The sequence below is a fragment of the Nannobrachium achirus genome (genome assembly GCF_963921795.1).
Source record: "Nannobrachium achirus genome assembly, chromosome: 5".
Taxonomy (NCBI): Eukaryota; Metazoa; Chordata; class Actinopteri; order Myctophiformes; family Myctophidae; genus Nannobrachium; species Nannobrachium achirus.
In genome coordinates this window covers 55,799,166-55,818,927 of record NC_137814.1, presented here as the reverse complement: position 1 = coordinate 55,818,927, position 19,762 = coordinate 55,799,166, and the positions used below count along the sequence as shown (strand labels likewise).

At 43.4% G+C, this 19,762-nt stretch overlaps 1 protein-coding gene across 1 annotated transcript in view; it reads right to left on the bottom strand.

Moving 5' to 3' along the window:
* Window positions 1-1,150: 1,150 nt before the first annotated feature.
* Window positions 1,151-19,762, bottom strand: part of mfsd8l2 (major facilitator superfamily domain containing 8-like 2) — a gene marked incomplete at both ends in the record, with an annotated part of 33,349 nt that continues 14,737 nt past the window's right edge. The window contains 5 exons of the mRNA XM_080725920.1: window positions 1,151-1,231; window positions 3,386-3,516; window positions 5,271-5,393; window positions 10,971-11,184; window positions 16,189-16,262. Of these exons, the coding sequence (XP_080582046.1) occupies window positions 1,151-1,231; window positions 3,386-3,516; window positions 5,271-5,393; window positions 10,971-11,184; window positions 16,189-16,262 (623 nt within the window). The remainder of the gene's footprint in view (window positions 1,232-3,385; window positions 3,517-5,270; window positions 5,394-10,970; window positions 11,185-16,188; window positions 16,263-19,762) is intronic.

Genomic DNA, 19,762 nt, shown 5'->3' with positions numbered 1-19,762 from the left:
CCTCGGCTTGGTACCCTAGACATGATTCGGCCCTTGGGGAAAACTAATTGGGGAACCCTGCTGTACTGTGTGGGCTTCTCTCTCCTCATTGGATAAAATTAGTATCCCGACCTGAAAGGTATATTTTCTGCTCACTAAAGAGCTCTGCCTTTTGGTTAAGAGTGTCTGGCCTGAATCTGGGGGGTCGGGGTTCAATCCCCTCTGCCGGGTCACACCAAAGACGGTATAAAACGGTACCTCATATGCCTCCTATCCCTGCTTGGCTGCTTGGCAGGGGCTGACATTTCTAAAAGGGCCATTTTTGGTGAAAATATCGAAAACAGCAGACCTCCAAGCTCACAGCGCGTTGCGCTGCGACGCGTCGCGCGTTGTGAGCTTGGAGGTGCTTGGTTTCTACGCAGAGAGGGCAATTCTTTCAACATAAGATGCTGTGTTCAAGTTCAGGAGAGTTTGGACAAGGCAATTCTCTTGAATGCTGCCTTCAGGTATGGCATAGAAAGAGGGGCATTTACATTTCTTTCACCATAGTAAAAACTGCATTCATGGTCTGGAGAGGGCACTTTTTTACAGAAGGATAAAAGAACAGGGGCTCAAGCCCCCTTTGATGTCTATGTGTGCACGTGCCCCGCACTCAGCATCAAGGGTTAGATTGGGCGTGACATCCCTGGGGGTCATCAGTCAGGTCCAGGGGGTGTCCACTGGTTCATCATGGCGGGGGGATGTTACTGGTTCCATTTGTACACTCTAAAGGGCTTCACACACAGGCCCGTTGCGTTTTTTTTCCCTGTTTGCTGCATGATTAAAAGTAACCGCATTTGGATTTGGTGTGCAATGTAGTGCTGAATCCTCACTGTGCATCCAAAAAGGAGTCATAAAAGGAGTCAATTGGTTTTTACCGAATGCGACCCACAAATCGAACTGGGTTCGATCGGGGAAAAAACGCACTGTCGTGCCTGTCTGCAAAGCCCTTTAGAGTTATGGGAGTCCTTGAAATGGAGACGTTTGATCACCACTATTTTATGGCCATGAATACAGTAATAACTTTAACCTTTGTAACAAAAAAACTAAACCATATGAGCTTGTCAATTGAAGGGACAGCCAGTGCCATCAGGGATGTGTGTGGGACCGCAGCCAGCCAGCAGGTGGCGCTCTACCCTCCACTGTCCGAGCTCTGGGCGCTCTGCACCGGCCTGGGCTCCAACAGACGGCCGTACGACAGCGCTGTCATCACCTGCAAGCCAAAATAGCATCATGTGTGTGGGAGTCACATTATGTCACCCTGCTTGGTGCTCCGGAGGGGAAACTGGACCCCTAACTGCTCCGCTCGGACGTCTCACGTCGTCGTCATATGACCGTCAGGTCTTCCCCTTTCAGCGCGGAGAACTTCAAACGAGAGCTCAGAAACACAGGAGACCTTAAAGGTTCCGTTTTTAGATTCAGGGACGTGCTGGGCTCCTGATTCAGCCCGGGAAAAAGAGTTGGAGAGGCCCTCATTGACTTTGATATTCGAATATTCTAATATTTGATGAATGCCCTTCTCTCAACCAAACAGACTTCTACAGATTAATACGGTACAGACTGAGTTGAAGAGTCGAATGAAGTCGGGAGATCAGTCGGTTGAAAGGTGTGAGAAAAAAGTTGCTGAATGCACCTGAGAGCCGACACCGACAAGCCTGCTGCTATTCAACCGTCGACACTTCCCTACAGCTTGTGACTCGACCGACAGGGAGTTCACCCACCGCCCATTCAACAGCAGTGTTTCGGCATTAGCGGACGTTTTCCAACACTCACCGACGTTGGTGCGATGGAGAGCTACCTTTAGAAAGCTTTATTTGTTTCTGAAACTAGGGATGGAGCGATAATCGTTATTATCGTTTATCGTGATTAAAAACACAATAAACAGAGATTTGAATTTATCATGAAATTATCCTCCCATCATGCACTGGGATCAATCACCTTTTATTTGCAGAGCTGCATATCTGGTACCATTTAAACCCTCTATAATTCGTAAAACTGACCTGGAAATAGTGTTCTTTTCCCCCCCGCTCTCTACCAAATCTCTTTGCCAAAAAATATCTGTGAGCTTGTAGATCTGCAATTTCTTTTTTGGCAAATGTTCCGCCCCAGGATAACGGATGTTGGGGGGATATTTTGACTTTCGCGTTAATATCGTAAATCGCATTTTCATTGGGTCACAATAACCGTGACATGAAATTTTCATATCGTGTCCCATAACCTATTGTGAACTTAGTCAGGGACCTGCAGAGAATGTTAGAGAGGCAGGGGCTGACATTTCTAAATGGGCCTTTTGGTGAATTTATCGAAAATCGCAGACCTCCAAGCTCACAACGCGTCGTGCTGCGACGCGCTGTGAGTTTGGAGGTCAGCCATTTTCAGAGCTCGATACCACACTGAACTAAGCATAATCAAATCAATACTGGAGATGTGGCGTAACGGCATGGATTTCTACACGGAGCAGCCAATTCTTTCAACATGAGATGCTGCGTTCGAGTTCAGGAGAGTTTAAGCAAGGCAATTCTCTTGAATGCTGCCTTCAGGTATGGCACGGAAAGAGGGCATTTGCATTTCTTTCAGCATAGTAAAAAACTGCATTCATGATCTGGAGAGGGCAGTATTTTACAGACGGATAAAAGGGCAGGGGCTCAAGCCCCCTTAGATGTCTATGTGTGCACGTGCTAGGGCATTCACGAATAGCGATTTTTAGTATTCAAATTATTCAACCTCAAAGTATTTGAATAGTCGAATATTCTACAGGACTGGCCCAACTCAAATATTAAGTGAGCAAGAGGCGAACATTGTGAAAATAGCAGATCTACATGTTCACAACGCCTCGCAACGCGAGGCGTTGTGAGCATGTAGATCTGCTATTTTCACAATATTTATCTACGGAACCAAGTCACATTAAATGTAATACCTACAATTCCAAGTGCTTGTCAGGGTTCTTATTATCCTATCTAGCCAAGCTTTATAAACCATGAAGAAATATATATATATTTTTAAAGACAAAAAAAAAAAGCGAATATTCGATTTCGGTGAACAACATCGAATAGTGTCTTTGATAGCTATAGTAGTGATAGCTGAGTGGTTAGTGTCCACACCTAGGTGTGGTTAGTGGGTTAGTGTCCACACCTAGGACTCCGGAGGTCCCAGAGGTCGCAGGTACGATTCCCCGCTCCAGCTCACTGCTCCCCTCCCCGCGTGCCTTGTGCGAAGCACTGGGGGTCAGCTGGGTTAAGCTGAAAACTGAATTTCCCTTGTGGGAGGACGTAGGTAAATTCTTTCATTCTTTCTTTCATATTCGAATATTGGAGTATTCGAATATTTGGTGAGTGCCCTAGCGCGTGCCTGATGTTAGTGAACTTACTGTGATCATAGTGAGCAGGGCCAGCATCATGCCCAGCATAATGTACATGTTGTTGGTCAGGCCCCCGGCCCACAGGGGGCCCAGGATGGTGGCCAGGCCTCCCACTGACCGACGCACACCTTGACTGAACCCTGGTACACACACACACACACACACACACACACACACACACACACACACACACACACACACACACACACACACACACACACACACACACACACACACACACACACACACACACACACACACACACACACACACACACACACACACATTTGAACAGCCACCATTACTGCTATTTCCAGGATATCGTCCAAAAACTGTTACCTTTCAGGATTCAAATTGGAAAGTATCAAAAGTAGAAGATCAGGGGTCATCATTGCCTTGTTGGCCTGTGGTGGACATCTTTGACAAAATTCTAATTTTGCCACGGACATACAAAGTGAGTGGACAATAATATTACCGAAAACACATGAAGTGATATCCCTGAATGTCCATAACAGACCTGTAACTCTGAGAGTGTGCAAATCGTCGTTGTCGGGTGGAAACCTTGTATGTCCCAAACCGTTTGTTTTGTTTTTATCATTTTTAAAATGATTTAAACTAGTGAAAACAGCTGATCTACAAGCACACAACGCCTCGCACCACAAGGTGTTGTGTGCTTGTAGATCTGCTTTTTCACTACTTTCGTGCGATGGCCGTATGATGAAGAAGTGCTTTACTTTGCGGGAAAAAATTACAAATTTTAAACTTGGAGATACAAGGTTTCTGCCCGACAGTGACGAAAGGGTTCGTTCCATTTATATACGCTCAAGAGTTATGGGGGTCCTTGCAAATAAAGCTTTTTAACGTTGAGAATTTGCCGTAGTGGTGCCAAAGTGTCGTCGCGTCATACATATTCTGAAGAAAACCTGGAAACTTGACGTTCAGTAATTGGGTATTATGATCAAAATAGGAACATTATAATGGTGTGTAAAACAGAAAATTAAAAACTGGACGCAGACATGGCCACGTCTTGACTTTTGATGCTTTTGTGTGACACTGTAGTACAAACAAGTAGGGCGTTAGTTTACGAACAAGCGTTTCTGCCCGACAGGCGACAGCACTCCGTACTATAGTGGGGCAGCAGTGGCTCAGGGGTAGAGTTGCCACCTTAGAACATGGAGGGTTCCCGAAGGGTTCCCAGTTCGATCCCGGGCTCCCCCAGAGTTACTGTCGAAGAGTCCTTGAGCAAGACTCTGAACAGCAAGACTCTGAAAAGGGGCTTAAGATACATAAAGATATCTACATTTTCCATTAGACAAAAGTACCCCTATCGGTACGAAACAAACTGACCCTTCTAACTGTGATTATAATACAATATACATTTGTATTACAACTATCCTAAATTGTAATACACTAAAATGGATTATAACTGTGATTATAATAGACTATAAAGTATTAATGTCTTACTATGATAATTATAATACACTATAATAGATTTAGTGGTTATAACACAATAGAATCTATTATCATGTATTACAACTACTAGACCTTACCCGTTCAAAGATATGTGCTCCAAAATATGTGTGGGTTGTGGGGAAAGTTACTGTAACTGGTGCGTGCGTGAGAATATGTGGGAGCATCATAATGTAAGGAGCAGCCCATGGAGGAGTGTATATTTATGATGGATACAAATAATGTAACAGCAAAATTAGGTGAATAGAGGTATGGGGATGTATGCACTTACTCCACATAGTTTTTCCATACCCGTTGAAAGATGACCCGGTGCATGCATGACCCATGCATGCAGAGAGAGAGAGAGAGAGAGAGAGAGAGAGAGAGAGAGAGAGAGAGAGAGAGAGAGAGAGAGAGAGAGAGAGAGAGAGAGTGTTAACCGCACCTTGTGTTTTCTCTGCTGTGACTTTGGAGAACAGGGACACCTGCGACACGGCCACGAACGGGAGACCCAGCAGCTGCAGGAACACACCCACGATGAAGGCTGTCAGCTCCCACGTGTAGCCACCTGCAGGGTGGGAGAGGTACTACACCGGTTTACTTAAGTAAAAGTATCAATACTGTGACGTAGAAGTGCTCTGTTACAAGTAAAAATCCGGAATACAAAATTGACTTGAGTACAAATGTATTGGCATGAAAATGCACTTAAAGTCCCATTTCACAAGCTTTCAAATGTATACAAATGCGACACATTGTGAGCTCGTATATTTCAAATGGCCGAAATGTATATAGGGCTGTAGTGGTTAATGTATGTTTTCTTGTAATAATAAACTAAATCTACAAAAAGTGACTAGTAACTAAGGTTTTCATATAAATGTAGAGGAGTAAAAGTACAATGTTTGCCTCTGAGATGTAGTGGAGTACAGTACAGTAAGTACCTCCAAATTGTACTCAAAGGAGTAGTTCACCCCCAAAATGACTTTTTTTCCCCCTATCGATTACTCACTCACCCCATGGAGACTTAATTGAGTTCAAAAATATTTTTTGTTTTTTGTCGCATAATCCTTCAGTACTTCCCCCCCGGCTCCACTGCCAGCGTCGAGCATCGCGGCACCGCTGGGAACGCTCCCTTTTTAATCAAAGAAGGGTGCTCCACTGCCGATGTCAACGTCGGACGTTGGACGGCCAAATTCGCCCGTTCGTTTTTTTGACGCCGTTACGATGCCGGCACAACGCAGCGCTCCCGGTGGAGCCCTAGCCTAAAGGCCCATTCCCACTGGGCCAGATAACAGATAAAAAAATCTCTTTCTCCAGATATTTTTCCATTCAAAGTGGATGGTAGATACAGATAAAAAAAATATCTGCCACAGATATTTCTTTTATCTTTGCAGATATTTTTTTTATCTGTATCTACCATTCACTTTGAATGGAAAAATATCTGGAGAAAGAGATTTTTTTTTATCTGTTATCTGGCCCAGTGGTAATGGGCCTTAACTTTCCACCACTGGCTACCTGCCAGTGGAGTGGATCCAGAAAGACGACTTTTAAACCCCTAACACCTGCCAGAGGTACCAGGCAGGAAGACTGCTTTAAAGATTTAAAAATCTCCTTTCCATTCCTGCTGGTCATCCATCACCCAAGCACAACATTTACTCTATCCACCCACTGACACTACCTGTCAGTGAGCAAAAAAAAAAAGGGAACGTTTCAGCAATGACTCAGACATAGTCATAGACAAAGATATCAGGCTTATTGGCAGGTTTCTCATAGTGTGTGCCGTGGCACCCTAGGGTGCCCTGATGGAAGTCCAGGGGTGCTGCAGAATGATTTGAACATATTTGGAATTCATCAACATCACTCCAGTTTAACCACTAAATACTTAGTAAAACTGACCTGAGCTGCACTGTACTTGGTGAGAGCTTATTCGGCCTACAGTACAATAACGTTTTTGAACACAGCGCAACAACGTTGATATTTTTCAATCTGTCCTATAATGGAAACAGATATTCTCTCAAGTGTTCCTCGTGACATACTGTATCTTTGTATCTGTACTGTATCTTTGGGGTAAAGATTTACATATTCACAAACCATTAATATGACAAAAGGTGATACAAAGTAGTGTAATTCAGGGGTGCCGGGGATGAAAACAGTTATTTACAGCAGGGTTCTTCAACATTTTCAGGCCAATTAAGGACCCCTTAGTTAAAAGAGAGATGAAGCAGGGACCCCCACTACCTTATCATAGATTCCATATACAGTAGTTTAATCGTTTGACAGCACAATCATCTGTGTATTTTGTATTCATGTCAATTTGTGTCTTCAGATATTTAAACACTTGAACCGTCAATACTTAATAAACTTGACCTTTCACTACGTACTTAGGCTGCTCTTTTCCCCCTCTACACCAAAGCTCTTTGTCAAAAATAGCTGATCTACAAGCTCACAACGCCTCGATCTGCTATTTTTGGCTAAAGTTCTCAGAATATGGACACTAGAGTTCAAGTGTTTAATATAAAAAAGGGGGGAAAAGGTTCTATCACTCAGTTTTGGAGGACCCCCTGTAGTAACTCTGAGGACCCCCTGTTGAAGACCCCTGATTTACAGGGATGACCTGAGCCAGAAATGTCTGAGTACCACTGGACTATTGATCCCATCTTTGTGTTTGCATAAGTAGGAGGAGTAAATACAACATCTGTCAAACACAATAAATCTTATAATCCATCTAATCTTATTGAGATTGTGATCCTTTGTGTATCGCTCAGACTTCACAAGACACTGCACTTCCTTGGGCGGTGCTCCGCAATACATCAGTCAGATGTGTAGCTAATTGCATGAGGATCATAGAGATACGTCATACAGAGATTCCTGGTATGTACATATCGTTGCTGTTGGGAAGAAACCTCTAATCGCGTTTGGAGCTAGATTTTTTTTTTTTTTTTTTTTTTTTTGAACCCTGAAAAGTAATAGTAATGGACATACTGTATGAGGTTTCTAACCAACAGAGAACATATGGATTATCATAGCGCTCTACAACAACAATGTACTGCTTGTCTAAAAATGATTGCCTTCACAGTAAAAGTGGACCCAACTGGAGTCCCGGACTGAGTCCATTTGGAATAAGCAGTATTTAAAGGGATATTTCACCCCCCAAAAATAACCTTTTTTCTATTGATTACTTATCCCATGGAGACTTGAATTATTGCATGTGTTTTTGTTTTTATCGCATTCCTAAGCCAGTAGTTTGATGACCAGCAGTGGTTCCCTATAGTTTACAGTTTAGGCATTTAGCAGATGCTTTTAATCCAAAGCGACTTACAATAAGCAGGTAATACACATCGCTATAATAAGCAAGATAATATGTCAGTACATTAACAACAATATAACAAAAACAAATGCATAGGAATATTAATCTTTGGGGGCGCCCGCTGGCCTACCGGTCCAGGCGCATGAATACCACATAGGCTCTGATGCCTGACAGCGTGTCGTGGGTTCGAGTCCCGATCCCGACCACCTTTCTTGCGTGTCACTACCCATCTCTCTCCCCATTTCCTGCCAGTCTACTGTCCTATCAATAAAGGCATAAAAGTCCAAAGACAAATCCTTAAAAAAAAAGTGTAGAAAGAGCCTGCTTTGTTCCCTATGGAGACACAAAGAGTCTCCTCAAATTATTGGCTTAAGAATGCGACAATAACAAAAAGAATAATCGATGAATTCAAGATTCTATCTATGGGTAGTAATCCATAGAGAAGAAAGTCATTTTGGAGGCGATCTATCCCTTTAACTGCGTGCATTCCAACAGTTTTTACCGATTATCTGAGTAGTGAGGCATGCATAGCATCATAGTACACGTTTCAAAGGTACCTGAAATCAGTTACCATGTCGCTGTAATTAGATTACTTGCAGTAATTCTTTCACATTGTATCGGGTTCCACCCCAGAAACAGAGCTGCTCTCAACACGCTAGCCGCCTGTCACTCATAATCATCACGGTAACGTAAAACTCACGCCAACATAAACATGAGATCATGTTTGGCGGCCTCATAGCCTCCTGCTGTCCAATGGCATGATATCGTCGTTGACGGGTGGAAACCTCGTATCTCCAAGTTTCAAATGTGTGTTCTTTTGCAAAGTAGCCTAAACCCTAAAGCCCTGCTTCATCATATGATACAAGGCCGTCGCACAAAAGTAGTGAAAACAGCCGATCTACAAGCACACAACGCCTCGCAGTGCGAGGCGTTGTGTGCTTGTGGATCGGCTGTTTTCACTAGATGAAATCATTTTTAAAATGATGAATGCAAAACCAACGGTTTTGGACATACAAGGTTTTCACCCGACAACGACGATATGCAGAACACGCTCAATTCAGCATGAGTGTAACCTTATATGACTCCTCGGTACCACGCACACGCGCACACACACGCACGCACACACACACACGCACGCGCGCGCACGCACGCACACACACACGCACGCACGCACGCACGCACGCACGCACGCTATGGGTTTGTCTGTGTTCTATGGGTTTGTCTGTGTTCTATGGGTTTGTCTGTGTTCTATGGGTTTGTCTGTGTTCTATGGGTTTTATCTGTGGTTCGGGTTTGTCTGTGGTTCTATGGGTTTGTCTGTGTTCCTATGGGTTTGTCTGTGGTCCTATGGGTTTGTCTGTGGTCCTATGGGTTTGTCTGTGGTCCTATGGGTTTGTCTGTGTTCTATGGGTTTGTCTGTGTTCTATGGGTTTGTCTGTGTTCTATGGGTTTGTCTGTGTTCTATGGGTTTGTCTGTGGTCCTATGGGTTTGTCTGTGTTCCTATGGGTTTGTCTGTGGTCCTATGGGTTTGTCTGTGTTCCTATGGGTTTGTCTGTGGTCCTATGGGTTTGTCTGTGGTTCTATGGGTTTGTCTGTGGTTCTATGGGATTGTCTGTGGTTCTATGGGTTTGTCTGTGGTCCTATTTATTTGTCCGTGGTTCTATGGGTTTGTCTGTGGTTCTATGGGTTTGTCGCTCTCACTGTGATGTCAGGGGAACCACTCTTAACAGAATGGGTTTGCCGCTCTGACATCACACTCTGGCTTGATGTCCCTTTTATGCCCTTATATGGAGATCGCTGATGTCATCACGAGTCACACTTGCAAATTAATTACGTCCTTGTCCGTTTTATGCCCATAATGTGGAGATCCCTGTCCCGATGTCATCAATATTAAGCGCATATCTGGGAATGCCCATATTTGGTAATGCCCATATATGTTCTGACATCACATTGTTGACTATCATGCAGGGGTCTGGTGCAACTGGTCCGATATACAGCACTGGCCAGATGGCCAAGAATTGGCGCGACCTCGCCCTTTAGGGTTGGAAACGGCTTGGAATTAGAGACAGACAGAACATGAAATTTCAATATCCGAGTGGTTGTTTAGGCTAAAACCTGTATAAAATCGTATTATGGACCAACATTTATATAAAATATATATTTTTAGCATGGTGGGGCCTCTTTAACACCTTCTCAGCCTGGCCGTACTTGCTCGGACTTCCTAATTGGTCCAATCAGCCGGTCGTCTTTTCCCGTACTTTTGATATAAATGATAATAATCCAAAAAAAAACGATCGGCCATTCTTCTCTGTGTCTTTTTGGAGCCATCTGAAACGGTTAAGATCCTCTCTCAATCATTTTCTGGGAGTGGGTGTGATACTCGTAGCATCCAGCAGGCCGCGCCGTTGACTTACATTCTGGATGGATGGTTGGCTCAAGAGCCACTCCTACCCTCCACGTTGTTGAAACTCGACAAGAAGCACAAACAACATGGCTGGTCTTTGTCTCTGTTCGTGGATCGCGGTCTCAATCACGTTCGGGCGCCGCTTCTCTATCGCTCCTTTCCCTGCTTCGCCGCACGTAAACGAATGGAAGAGATCTCCCCTCCGCGTCGCCAAAGTAAGATCGCCGACCTCTGCAGGATGAATATACACGCTGTACCGAGCACTCCATTACGTGTTGTTATCATGTGGGCTTTGTTTTTTTAAAACATGTTTGTAAATAAATAGCTTATTTCTTCGGCGCTACCTCTGTTCAGAGGGTTCTGCCGCGGCTTGCAAATGAAATGAACGAGTCGTAGACGAATGATTGATTCACATCGCTAGTTGAGAGCCACTGACCTCGGGGGTCTGTGAGGAAGATGAGGCACCAGACGCAGGCCACGCAGCAGATGAGCAGGCCTGCGGCCAGCACGGCGCGGTCCGCCACGCGCACGCTCAGCCACCGCACGAAGAAGAAGCCTATGATCACCTCCACCCCGCACAGGCCGTACATCACACTGTTACCAAGCTCCCCGAAGCTGAAGTAGCGCTGGGTCAGTGGAGTCACCATGGTCTGAGGGGGAGAGAGAGAGAGAGAGAGAGAGAGAGAGAGAGAGAGAGAGAGAGAGAGAGAGAGAGAGAGAGAGAGAGAATAATATATTATTTGTGACACAGTGAGCATTTAAACCCATTCAGGCCTAGAATTATTGACTGCTTTAACTATTGAAAAATAGCAGATATACAAGCTCACAGCGCGAGCTTGTAGATCTGCTATTTTTGAAAGATCGTGAAAATTTGAATTTTGACCCGATTCTATAAGTGTCCTTTGAATCCTTCTTTTGAAAAACCTATGTTTCTATGTCAGCAATCTGGCCAGCCATCGTCATAGAAAAGGTCCTTTTCACTTAACTCTATCAACGCTTTGGACGTTCCCGTTCGCCCCATTTTTCCCGGCGGCGCGATGCCAATAGTGCGTTCTTTGGCTCGTTCTTTTGTACCTTGGTTTGACTTCTGTAAACTGATGAGGGGTCGTGCGGGTGTGTACCGTAGAGACAGCTCCCGTAAAAGTGCTCTCAAAAACCCACTGGACGTTAGCATCAATGGAGTAACAAAACACTTCCATGTTATTTTCTCTGGGTCTATTGCTCTGTAGCGATTGAGCGGCCTTGACGGATGGCAGCATACCGTGGCCATTTCACATTCATTCTTGCATGAGGCTGCCCTCTACTGCTGGTATAGCGAAAGTACACATATTTAAGGAGAAAAAAAAATAATGATAAAAAAAAAAACATCTTTGTCTATAACATCGCAAAGGTAAGGTGCTTTTGCTGGCACAAAACCCAATAAATAAATAACAACATCTGGCAGTAAAACAGTTAACTGGAGCTCAGTTAGTCTGTTCTTGAGAGACCAATATGTCAGTGGTTCTCAAACCTTTTCATGTCAAGGACCCCCAAACTGATATTTATTTGGCCACGGACCCCCATCTCAAAATATTTAGTTCCAGGAACCACCCAGAAGCAAAATTTGCTTTGAAAATGCATATATTCAAAGATTTGCACACATTTTTACGACTTTTTCAAAAAATAGCAGATCTACAAGCTCAGTGCGGCACTGTGTGCCGCTCTGTGAGCTTGTATATCTGCTATCTTTGAATAGTTAAAGCATCCAATAATTTTAGGCCTAAATGGATTATTAATATATTGTTGCTGTTGGCAGACTCATCTCCACATTCTAACCTTTTGTTGCGTTCTTTCGTAAACCAACGCCCTATTATTTCATCATACTACAGCGTCTCGCAAAGTTATCAGATCCACAAGCTCCAAACGTGGCTCGAAGCAATACGTTTTCAGGTTGTAGATCTGCTGCTTTTGCTACTTTGGAATTTGAATCCTGAAAAGTAACTGGACTGTTCATCTCTGTTCAGCTGACAGAAATGAACAGATGGTGTATAGTAAACTAATAGGCCTACCATATTATATTGTCACTGTCAGACAGAAACCTTGCATCTCCAAGTTTCAAATTTGTATGTTTCTTCATGAAGTAGTAGAAAACAGGGGTGGACAATCTTTTGCGGTACATTATGTGATCATTATGTGATCTACAACGCCGGCTTGACAGATCTAATGTAGGCTACCACCATCACCAGCCCAGTCGACGGTGAGTCTTTTTATATGCTGATAATGAGAATAATGCACAGAATAATGAATCATAATGTTAAGGATAAAGACAGACTATCTGCAGAGGAAAGTGCTATCAAAGAAATTAATGAATGTCTGTCTACAACCGCTACACCCCCACCCGTTCACTTCAGCCAACACAGGGAATGACAAAAATGTGATAACAATAAATTCACCCCCATTTGTTCCGGATGGGGACCCGTTTCGAAACGGGTCCCCATCCGGAATCAATGGGGGTAAATTTACTCGAATCAAATTTTTGTCTTAGGAATGTGACAAAAACCAAAAAAATATTATTGAACTCTACTCTCCATGGCATGAGTAATCAATAGACAAAAAGTCATTTTGGGGGTGAACTACTCCTTTAATGTATGTTTTAGAATATAATAATTTATATCTGCAAAGTAACTAGTAGCAAGTATTTGTACTTGTAGTGGAGTAAAAGTACAATATTTGAATCTGAGATGTAGTGGAGTAGAAGTACAAGTATTGGAAATTGGAAACACTCAAGTAAAGTACAAATAACTAATAAAGGTGTACGTGTACCTAAGTACAGTACTTAGGTAAACTACTACACCACAAGCTGCCTCTTGGCCTCCTAGAAACCATCTATTAAAGGTCCTTCTCCTGCTCTGCTGTGAAAGTCTCAACCCTGTACAGCAGTACTGATTCATTCTCTTACATCAGATATTCCACACTCTCCTCATCCAATACAAAGGCATTCCAGGCACGTTGGACCCCCAGACCTTCACATCCTGATTTGAAGTCGTTGACCACCTCAAGGTGGTTCTGTCCTCTTATGTTAAATGCCATTTACTTCACTTTTCTTGGCATTAAGGATCTTCCTGCACTCCATTCGTACTGCTAGTAGTAGTTCCCTTCCTTCCTCCTTCTGCCGTGAGACAGTATTCATTTTGTCTACTAAAAAAATACAAAGAAATGTTCATAGAATACCCTTTTTTCACTGACAAAAACTAAATTAAGAATGAAAAATAAAAATGACTAAAACTACGGATATTGACAATTTCCTTTTATGCCCATATCTCCATATATGGGCATAAAAGGGATTTGTTCCCCCTGACATCACAGGGATCTCTCTAACAGGGCATCATTAATATTGACTAGAAGCTGGGCCGCCCGACCTGGCCAACTCGGAACAATGTAAATAGGGAATGAATGCCCCGCCCTTTAATGCAAACCCCATTATACCTGTTTTCATAGGACCCGTTTTGACCATCTGTCTGCCTGTGTCCATTTATGCCCATATATGGAGATATCTGTATCTGTCTGTCTGTCCATTTTATGCCCATATATGGAGATATCTGTCTATCTGCGTCCATTTTATGCCCATATATGGAGTATCTGTCTGTGCCTCCAACTGTGTTGCAGACACAGTGCCGGTTCCCCCTTTAATGCAAACCTCATTATACCTGTTGTCATAGGACCCGTTTTGAACATCTGTTTGCCTGTGTCCATTTATGCCCATATATGGAGATATCTGTATCTGTCTGTCTGCGTCCATTTTATGCCCATATATGGAGATCTTTGACTATGTGTTTGCCTCTGTCCATTTATGTCCATATATGGAGATATCTGTATCTGTCTGTCTGCAATCCATTTTATGCCCATATATGGGGGCATTCATTTTATGCCCATATATGGAGAACGCGCGTGCCCGTGGGACGAACGGTTCTCGAGATACGCGGATTACATACATACATACACAATCACAGAGATTTTTTGTTGACTCATGTGGCGTACGTGATGTCAGAGCCTTTTATGAAGTGATGTCACAATGAGTCAGAGCTTTCGCCAATTTCCTCCGGAACAGCCTGATGTCAACAATCAACCCCGCATAAGGAGATTCCGAACGTTTCGCGCCGGTTCGGGAAAACCGCGCGTCGGGTCGGGTCGAGACCGCACTCCGTGCCGCGGCGGGGAACGCGCGTGCCGAATCTGAAGCCGGTGGGACGAACGGTTCTCGAGATACGCGGATTACAGACACACACACAGACAGACAGACAGACACACACGCAGAGACTTCTCGCATTTATAGATAGATGACATCAGGGAACTCCATACCGGTATATGGGCATAAAAGGGATTCTGTTAGTGTGACATCACAGTGGCATTAGAGCATGATGTCAGAGCGGCAAACCCATAGACCGTAAAAATTATTGTACACGTCTACACGGACACAGACAAGCTGTGACATTTCTCATAGTAAACTGCAACCTTTGGTCGCAATAAATATGCAAAGTAACTAGTAACTATAAACCTGTCAAATAGGCCTAATCGTAGTGAGAAAAAGTACAGAATTTGCGTCTGACTGAGATGTAGTAGTGGAATAGAAGTATTGAAAGTAAAGTAAATACTCAAAGTTAAAAAGAAATGTCTTAAAATTGTACTTAAGTACAGTAGTTGAGTAAATGTACTTTCCAACCGACCTGTGTGAAGTTGCCACTTTAAGAACTAAAGTGATTAAACAGCTGGCAGAGACTCCCAGGAATACAGTGGAGTCGATATCGCGTGGCTGTTATTGCACGTCACTAATTACTGTAATGGGAACATGATATCCACTCACTGGCTGCAGCACATCTACGGTAAATACTGACAACCCTTTCTCCCCTTTAAGCCTCTGATTAAGTGTGAGTCTGTGCTTGGGCCCCGAGGCCAGTGTGGGCCGGGCAGGCCAGTAGTTGTTGTTGTTCTTTCTGCAGATTCTGCTGTTTACATGGATTAAAGTTCCAAGTTGTCACGAGTGATTTCACTCATTTGGATTCCATAGAAGTCAGCATGTCTTCTATGGAAGCATGATGTCACGCAACCAAAATAGCAGTAGACGTGCAGAAGCATATCCTCCAAAAGAACCCTAATGGTATGAGACAACGGTTTAAGCCTCGATCTGTCATTTCTACATCACTGTGGCCCTTTAGGGCGAGGTCGCTTGTCGCCCTGAGGCGTCTTACTATAATTACTGTTACAAATTTTACATTGTCCAAATAAGCTCTGTTTGAGGCCATTTTTGAAAGATTGATTGTAAAACGCTTCACAAACACCTAATGAGCACTGTTACATTTTGTATTTATTTTGATGCCAAAACCGTAGAACTTAATACTGTACATTATCCAAACTAGAAACTCGGCCACGGCCGAGCGTCTAGTCATCTATTTTATGCCCATATATGGAGATCTCTGTATCTGTCTGTCTGTGTCCCTCACAGATACTGTATACATGCTGTGTGACATTCTGTGAACTTTGTTCCAACACCTTAGGCCACACACATCATGGCCACAGAGTGTGTGTGTGTGTGTGTGTGTGTGTGTGTGTGTGTGTGCGTGTGTGCGTGTGTGTGTGTGTGTGTGTGTGTGTGTGTGTGTGTGTGTGTGTGTGCGCACCTCCAGAGCCGTCTGGTTGAAGAGAGTGATGAACTGAGCCGTGAGCAGAACCACCACCTCCTCTCGAAGCAACTCTACGAGAGAGAGAGAGAGAGAGAGAGAGAGAGAGAGAGAGAGAGAGAGAGAGAGAGAGAGAGCGAGAGCGAGAGCGAGAGAGAGAGAGAGAGAGAGAGAGAGGTTAGTGCAGTGATTTTCAACCTGTGTGGGCCCGGGGACCCCTGGTGGGCTGCAAGTGTATTGCAAGTGGGCCCCCGAATAACTGGCAAAACAACAAATACAAACTTTTAAGTAGACTACTTTAGTTTAATTGATCCAAGGGTGCAACACAATCCATTGATTGATCACTAAAATAAACATGCTCTTAAAATGCACACAGCCCCACCCATGTGACCCACTGAGCACTTAGTGTCAGATGGGTGGGCTATGGGCTTCTATAGTGGTCTGTGAACACTTTGGACATTTTCAAGTGGGCCCTTGTCCAGAAAAGGTGCTGCCCTACTAAGGCAGAGTGCAGTAACTACATTTTCGGACACACCAACGTATTTCTTTACCCCAAAGGTCAAATTAGCCTTTATGATATTGGAGGATGAAGAATTAGCTCAAGAACAGATATACCAGTAAGACTCCCTAATCGGGAGATAAGCGACCGTTGGTCGCTTATCTCCACAAATAGGCCAAAAGTTTGTTTTACCAATTATCAAGACATACGGGCAGTTGACAGTTTGCCATGGTTACTCATTGAAGTTGAATCTCCATATATGGAGATAACCTACGCATCACACTAAGTCTGACCTCACCAGCCCATATTTGGGCATGAGCAACTTATGTCTCCATATATGGAGATATGATGACATCACACAGTCCTCAGCCGATGATGTGGCGTGATGTCAATGTCATACAATACACAAACGAGCCCTACAGTATAAAGGGGCAATTCTTGCCAGGAAAGAAGCATTTCTTCGACTCAGACCTTATCGCCAGGGTTGGCTTATAGCAGCTGTCGGTAGGACCATATATGGATTCTGTTAGTGTGGATCTCCTAACAGGGCATCATCTGGGATACAATCCCTTTTATGCCCATATATGGAGATCCCTAACAGAATCCCTTTCATGCCCATGATATACAATCAGTGTAATATAACTTGTATGCCTTTATCTCATTTGGCTGATCAGCTGTAACACTTTTAAACCCATTTTTGAGAAATTCTTGTACATAGTTAGTTACTGCACTCTGCCTTTGTAGGGCAACTGGTCTAGTGAGTGGCTGAGATTGGGAATGTTCCCATGGTTTCTGCATTGAATCCCCCAAATCTCTTTTTTTTTAAATATAAAATACATACCCAAGTATGCATGTGTTTCCATGCAAAGGACCCCCAACATAGCCATAGACTAACTGTGATTCGATGCACTGCATGTGTAGATCAGCTGCCTATTTTGGCAAATTATTTTTTAAAGATTTGGAAAAGGCCAGGTTGAAAGTGGGTAAACTGGTGCAATAAACTTGAATTTGAATTGAAATACAATGATATCTATCTATCCATCTATCTATCCATCCATCAACCTACCTGCCTATCCACATATCTATCTATCAATCTATCTATCTATATACCTACCTACCTACATACGTACCTACCTACTTACAGTACATACTGTATCTACCTACCTGCAACAGGGGTCTTCAACGTTTTCAGGCCAAGGACCCGTTAGTCGAGAGAGATGAAGCAGGGACCCCCACAACCCATAGATAGATACCATATAGTTTCATCGTTTGACGGCACAATCATCAGTGTATTTTGGATTCATGTCAATTTGTGTTTTCAGATATTTAACCACTTGAACCGTCAACACTTAATAAGACCTTTCACTCTGTACTTAATCTGCTCTTTTTCTCCTATACACCAAACCTCTTTGCGAAAATAGCCGATCTACAAGCTCACAACGCGTCGCAGCGCGAGGCGTTGTGAGCTTGTAGATCTGCTATTTTTGGCTAAAGTTCTCAGAATATGGATGCTAGGGTTCAAGTGGTTAATATAAAAAAGGGAGAGAAAAAAAAAGCTTCTATCACACGAAGATTTGGAGGACCCCCTGTAGTAACTCTGAGGATCCCCTGTTGAAGACCCTTGACCTACCTTATACATACCTAGTTACCTATCCATCTACCTACCGTCCTTCAAACAATGATATATGTTTCTCTCCTTTGCAATTGGCGCCCCTAGAGGCCCACCTAGGAGATACGACCCGCACTTTCAAACCCCCCGGTTCACACAGCAGTTACTACAGCACAACTCCAGCTAGTAGGAGTGAGAGAGAAAAAAAAGCAAGGCATGAAACGGACCTGGTCGCTGCGGATCCGCCAGGGGCTTTTAATCCTCACTCAAAAAAACGTGCGGCGGATCAATAATTCATGGAGATCTCCAGCGCTCACTAGAATGCACCATTATGTTGCATTCCAGTCAGTGTAGCTGGAAGCTTCTCCTCCGCTTTGAACGGGGAGCTGCTGCTGGAGCGTTGCCAGCTCTCCTTCAAAGAGCTGACGGAATCAATGGGCAGAATGTTTTGCTGCATTAAACCCACTGAGTCCGAGAAAAACTGTGTCTTTGTCGCTTTTAGATTTTAACCACATTTTAACCGTTATTTCATGCTTTAACTATTGAAAAATAGCAGATACCGAGTGCCGCGCTGCGAGCTTGTAGATCTGCTATTTTTGAAAAATTGTGAAAATACGTACAAGTCTTTGAATATTTTTGATCCGTGGTTGCCAAATCCGTGGTTGCCAAATCAGTGGTTCTCAAACCTTGTTATGTCAAGGACCCCCAAAATTACATGTATTTGGCCGCGGACCCCCATCTCAAAATATGTTGTTCCAATGACCCCCCAGAAGCAAATATTTGAGTAAAAAAAATATATATATATATATATATATATATATATATATATTATATATATATATATTATATATATATATATATTATATATATATATATATATATATATATATATATATATATATATATATATATTAAAAGATTAGAACAAATATTGTATAGCTTGTGAGCTTGCTGTGGGCTTGTATACTGTATCTGCTATTTTCCAATAGCTAAATGTGAACATAATTCCAAGTCTAAATGGGTTATGAATTCTGTATCTATTTTGTCCGCCAAAGTCGACTACGGTAGTCATCCATTCTTCCCCTTCAGAAAGAGTGGGAATCAATAGGACAGGTCTGACAGTCACACACACGCACACACACACACACACACACACACACACACACACACACACACACACACACACACACACACACACACACACACACACACACACACACACATGCACACATGCACACACGCACACACCCCTAGTGCTTGTTCATCAATATTGGAACACACACATACTGCTGGCATCTGATACAAACCTCACTTGACACTAATCCAATAGGACACTAGCCTACATATGTATACACACCCCGACACACAACAGACACACTCTGACACACATTGACACAAACTGGCCGCACAACGACACACACACCATACTGTACAAACTACTGGACACTCACTAACACACACACTGT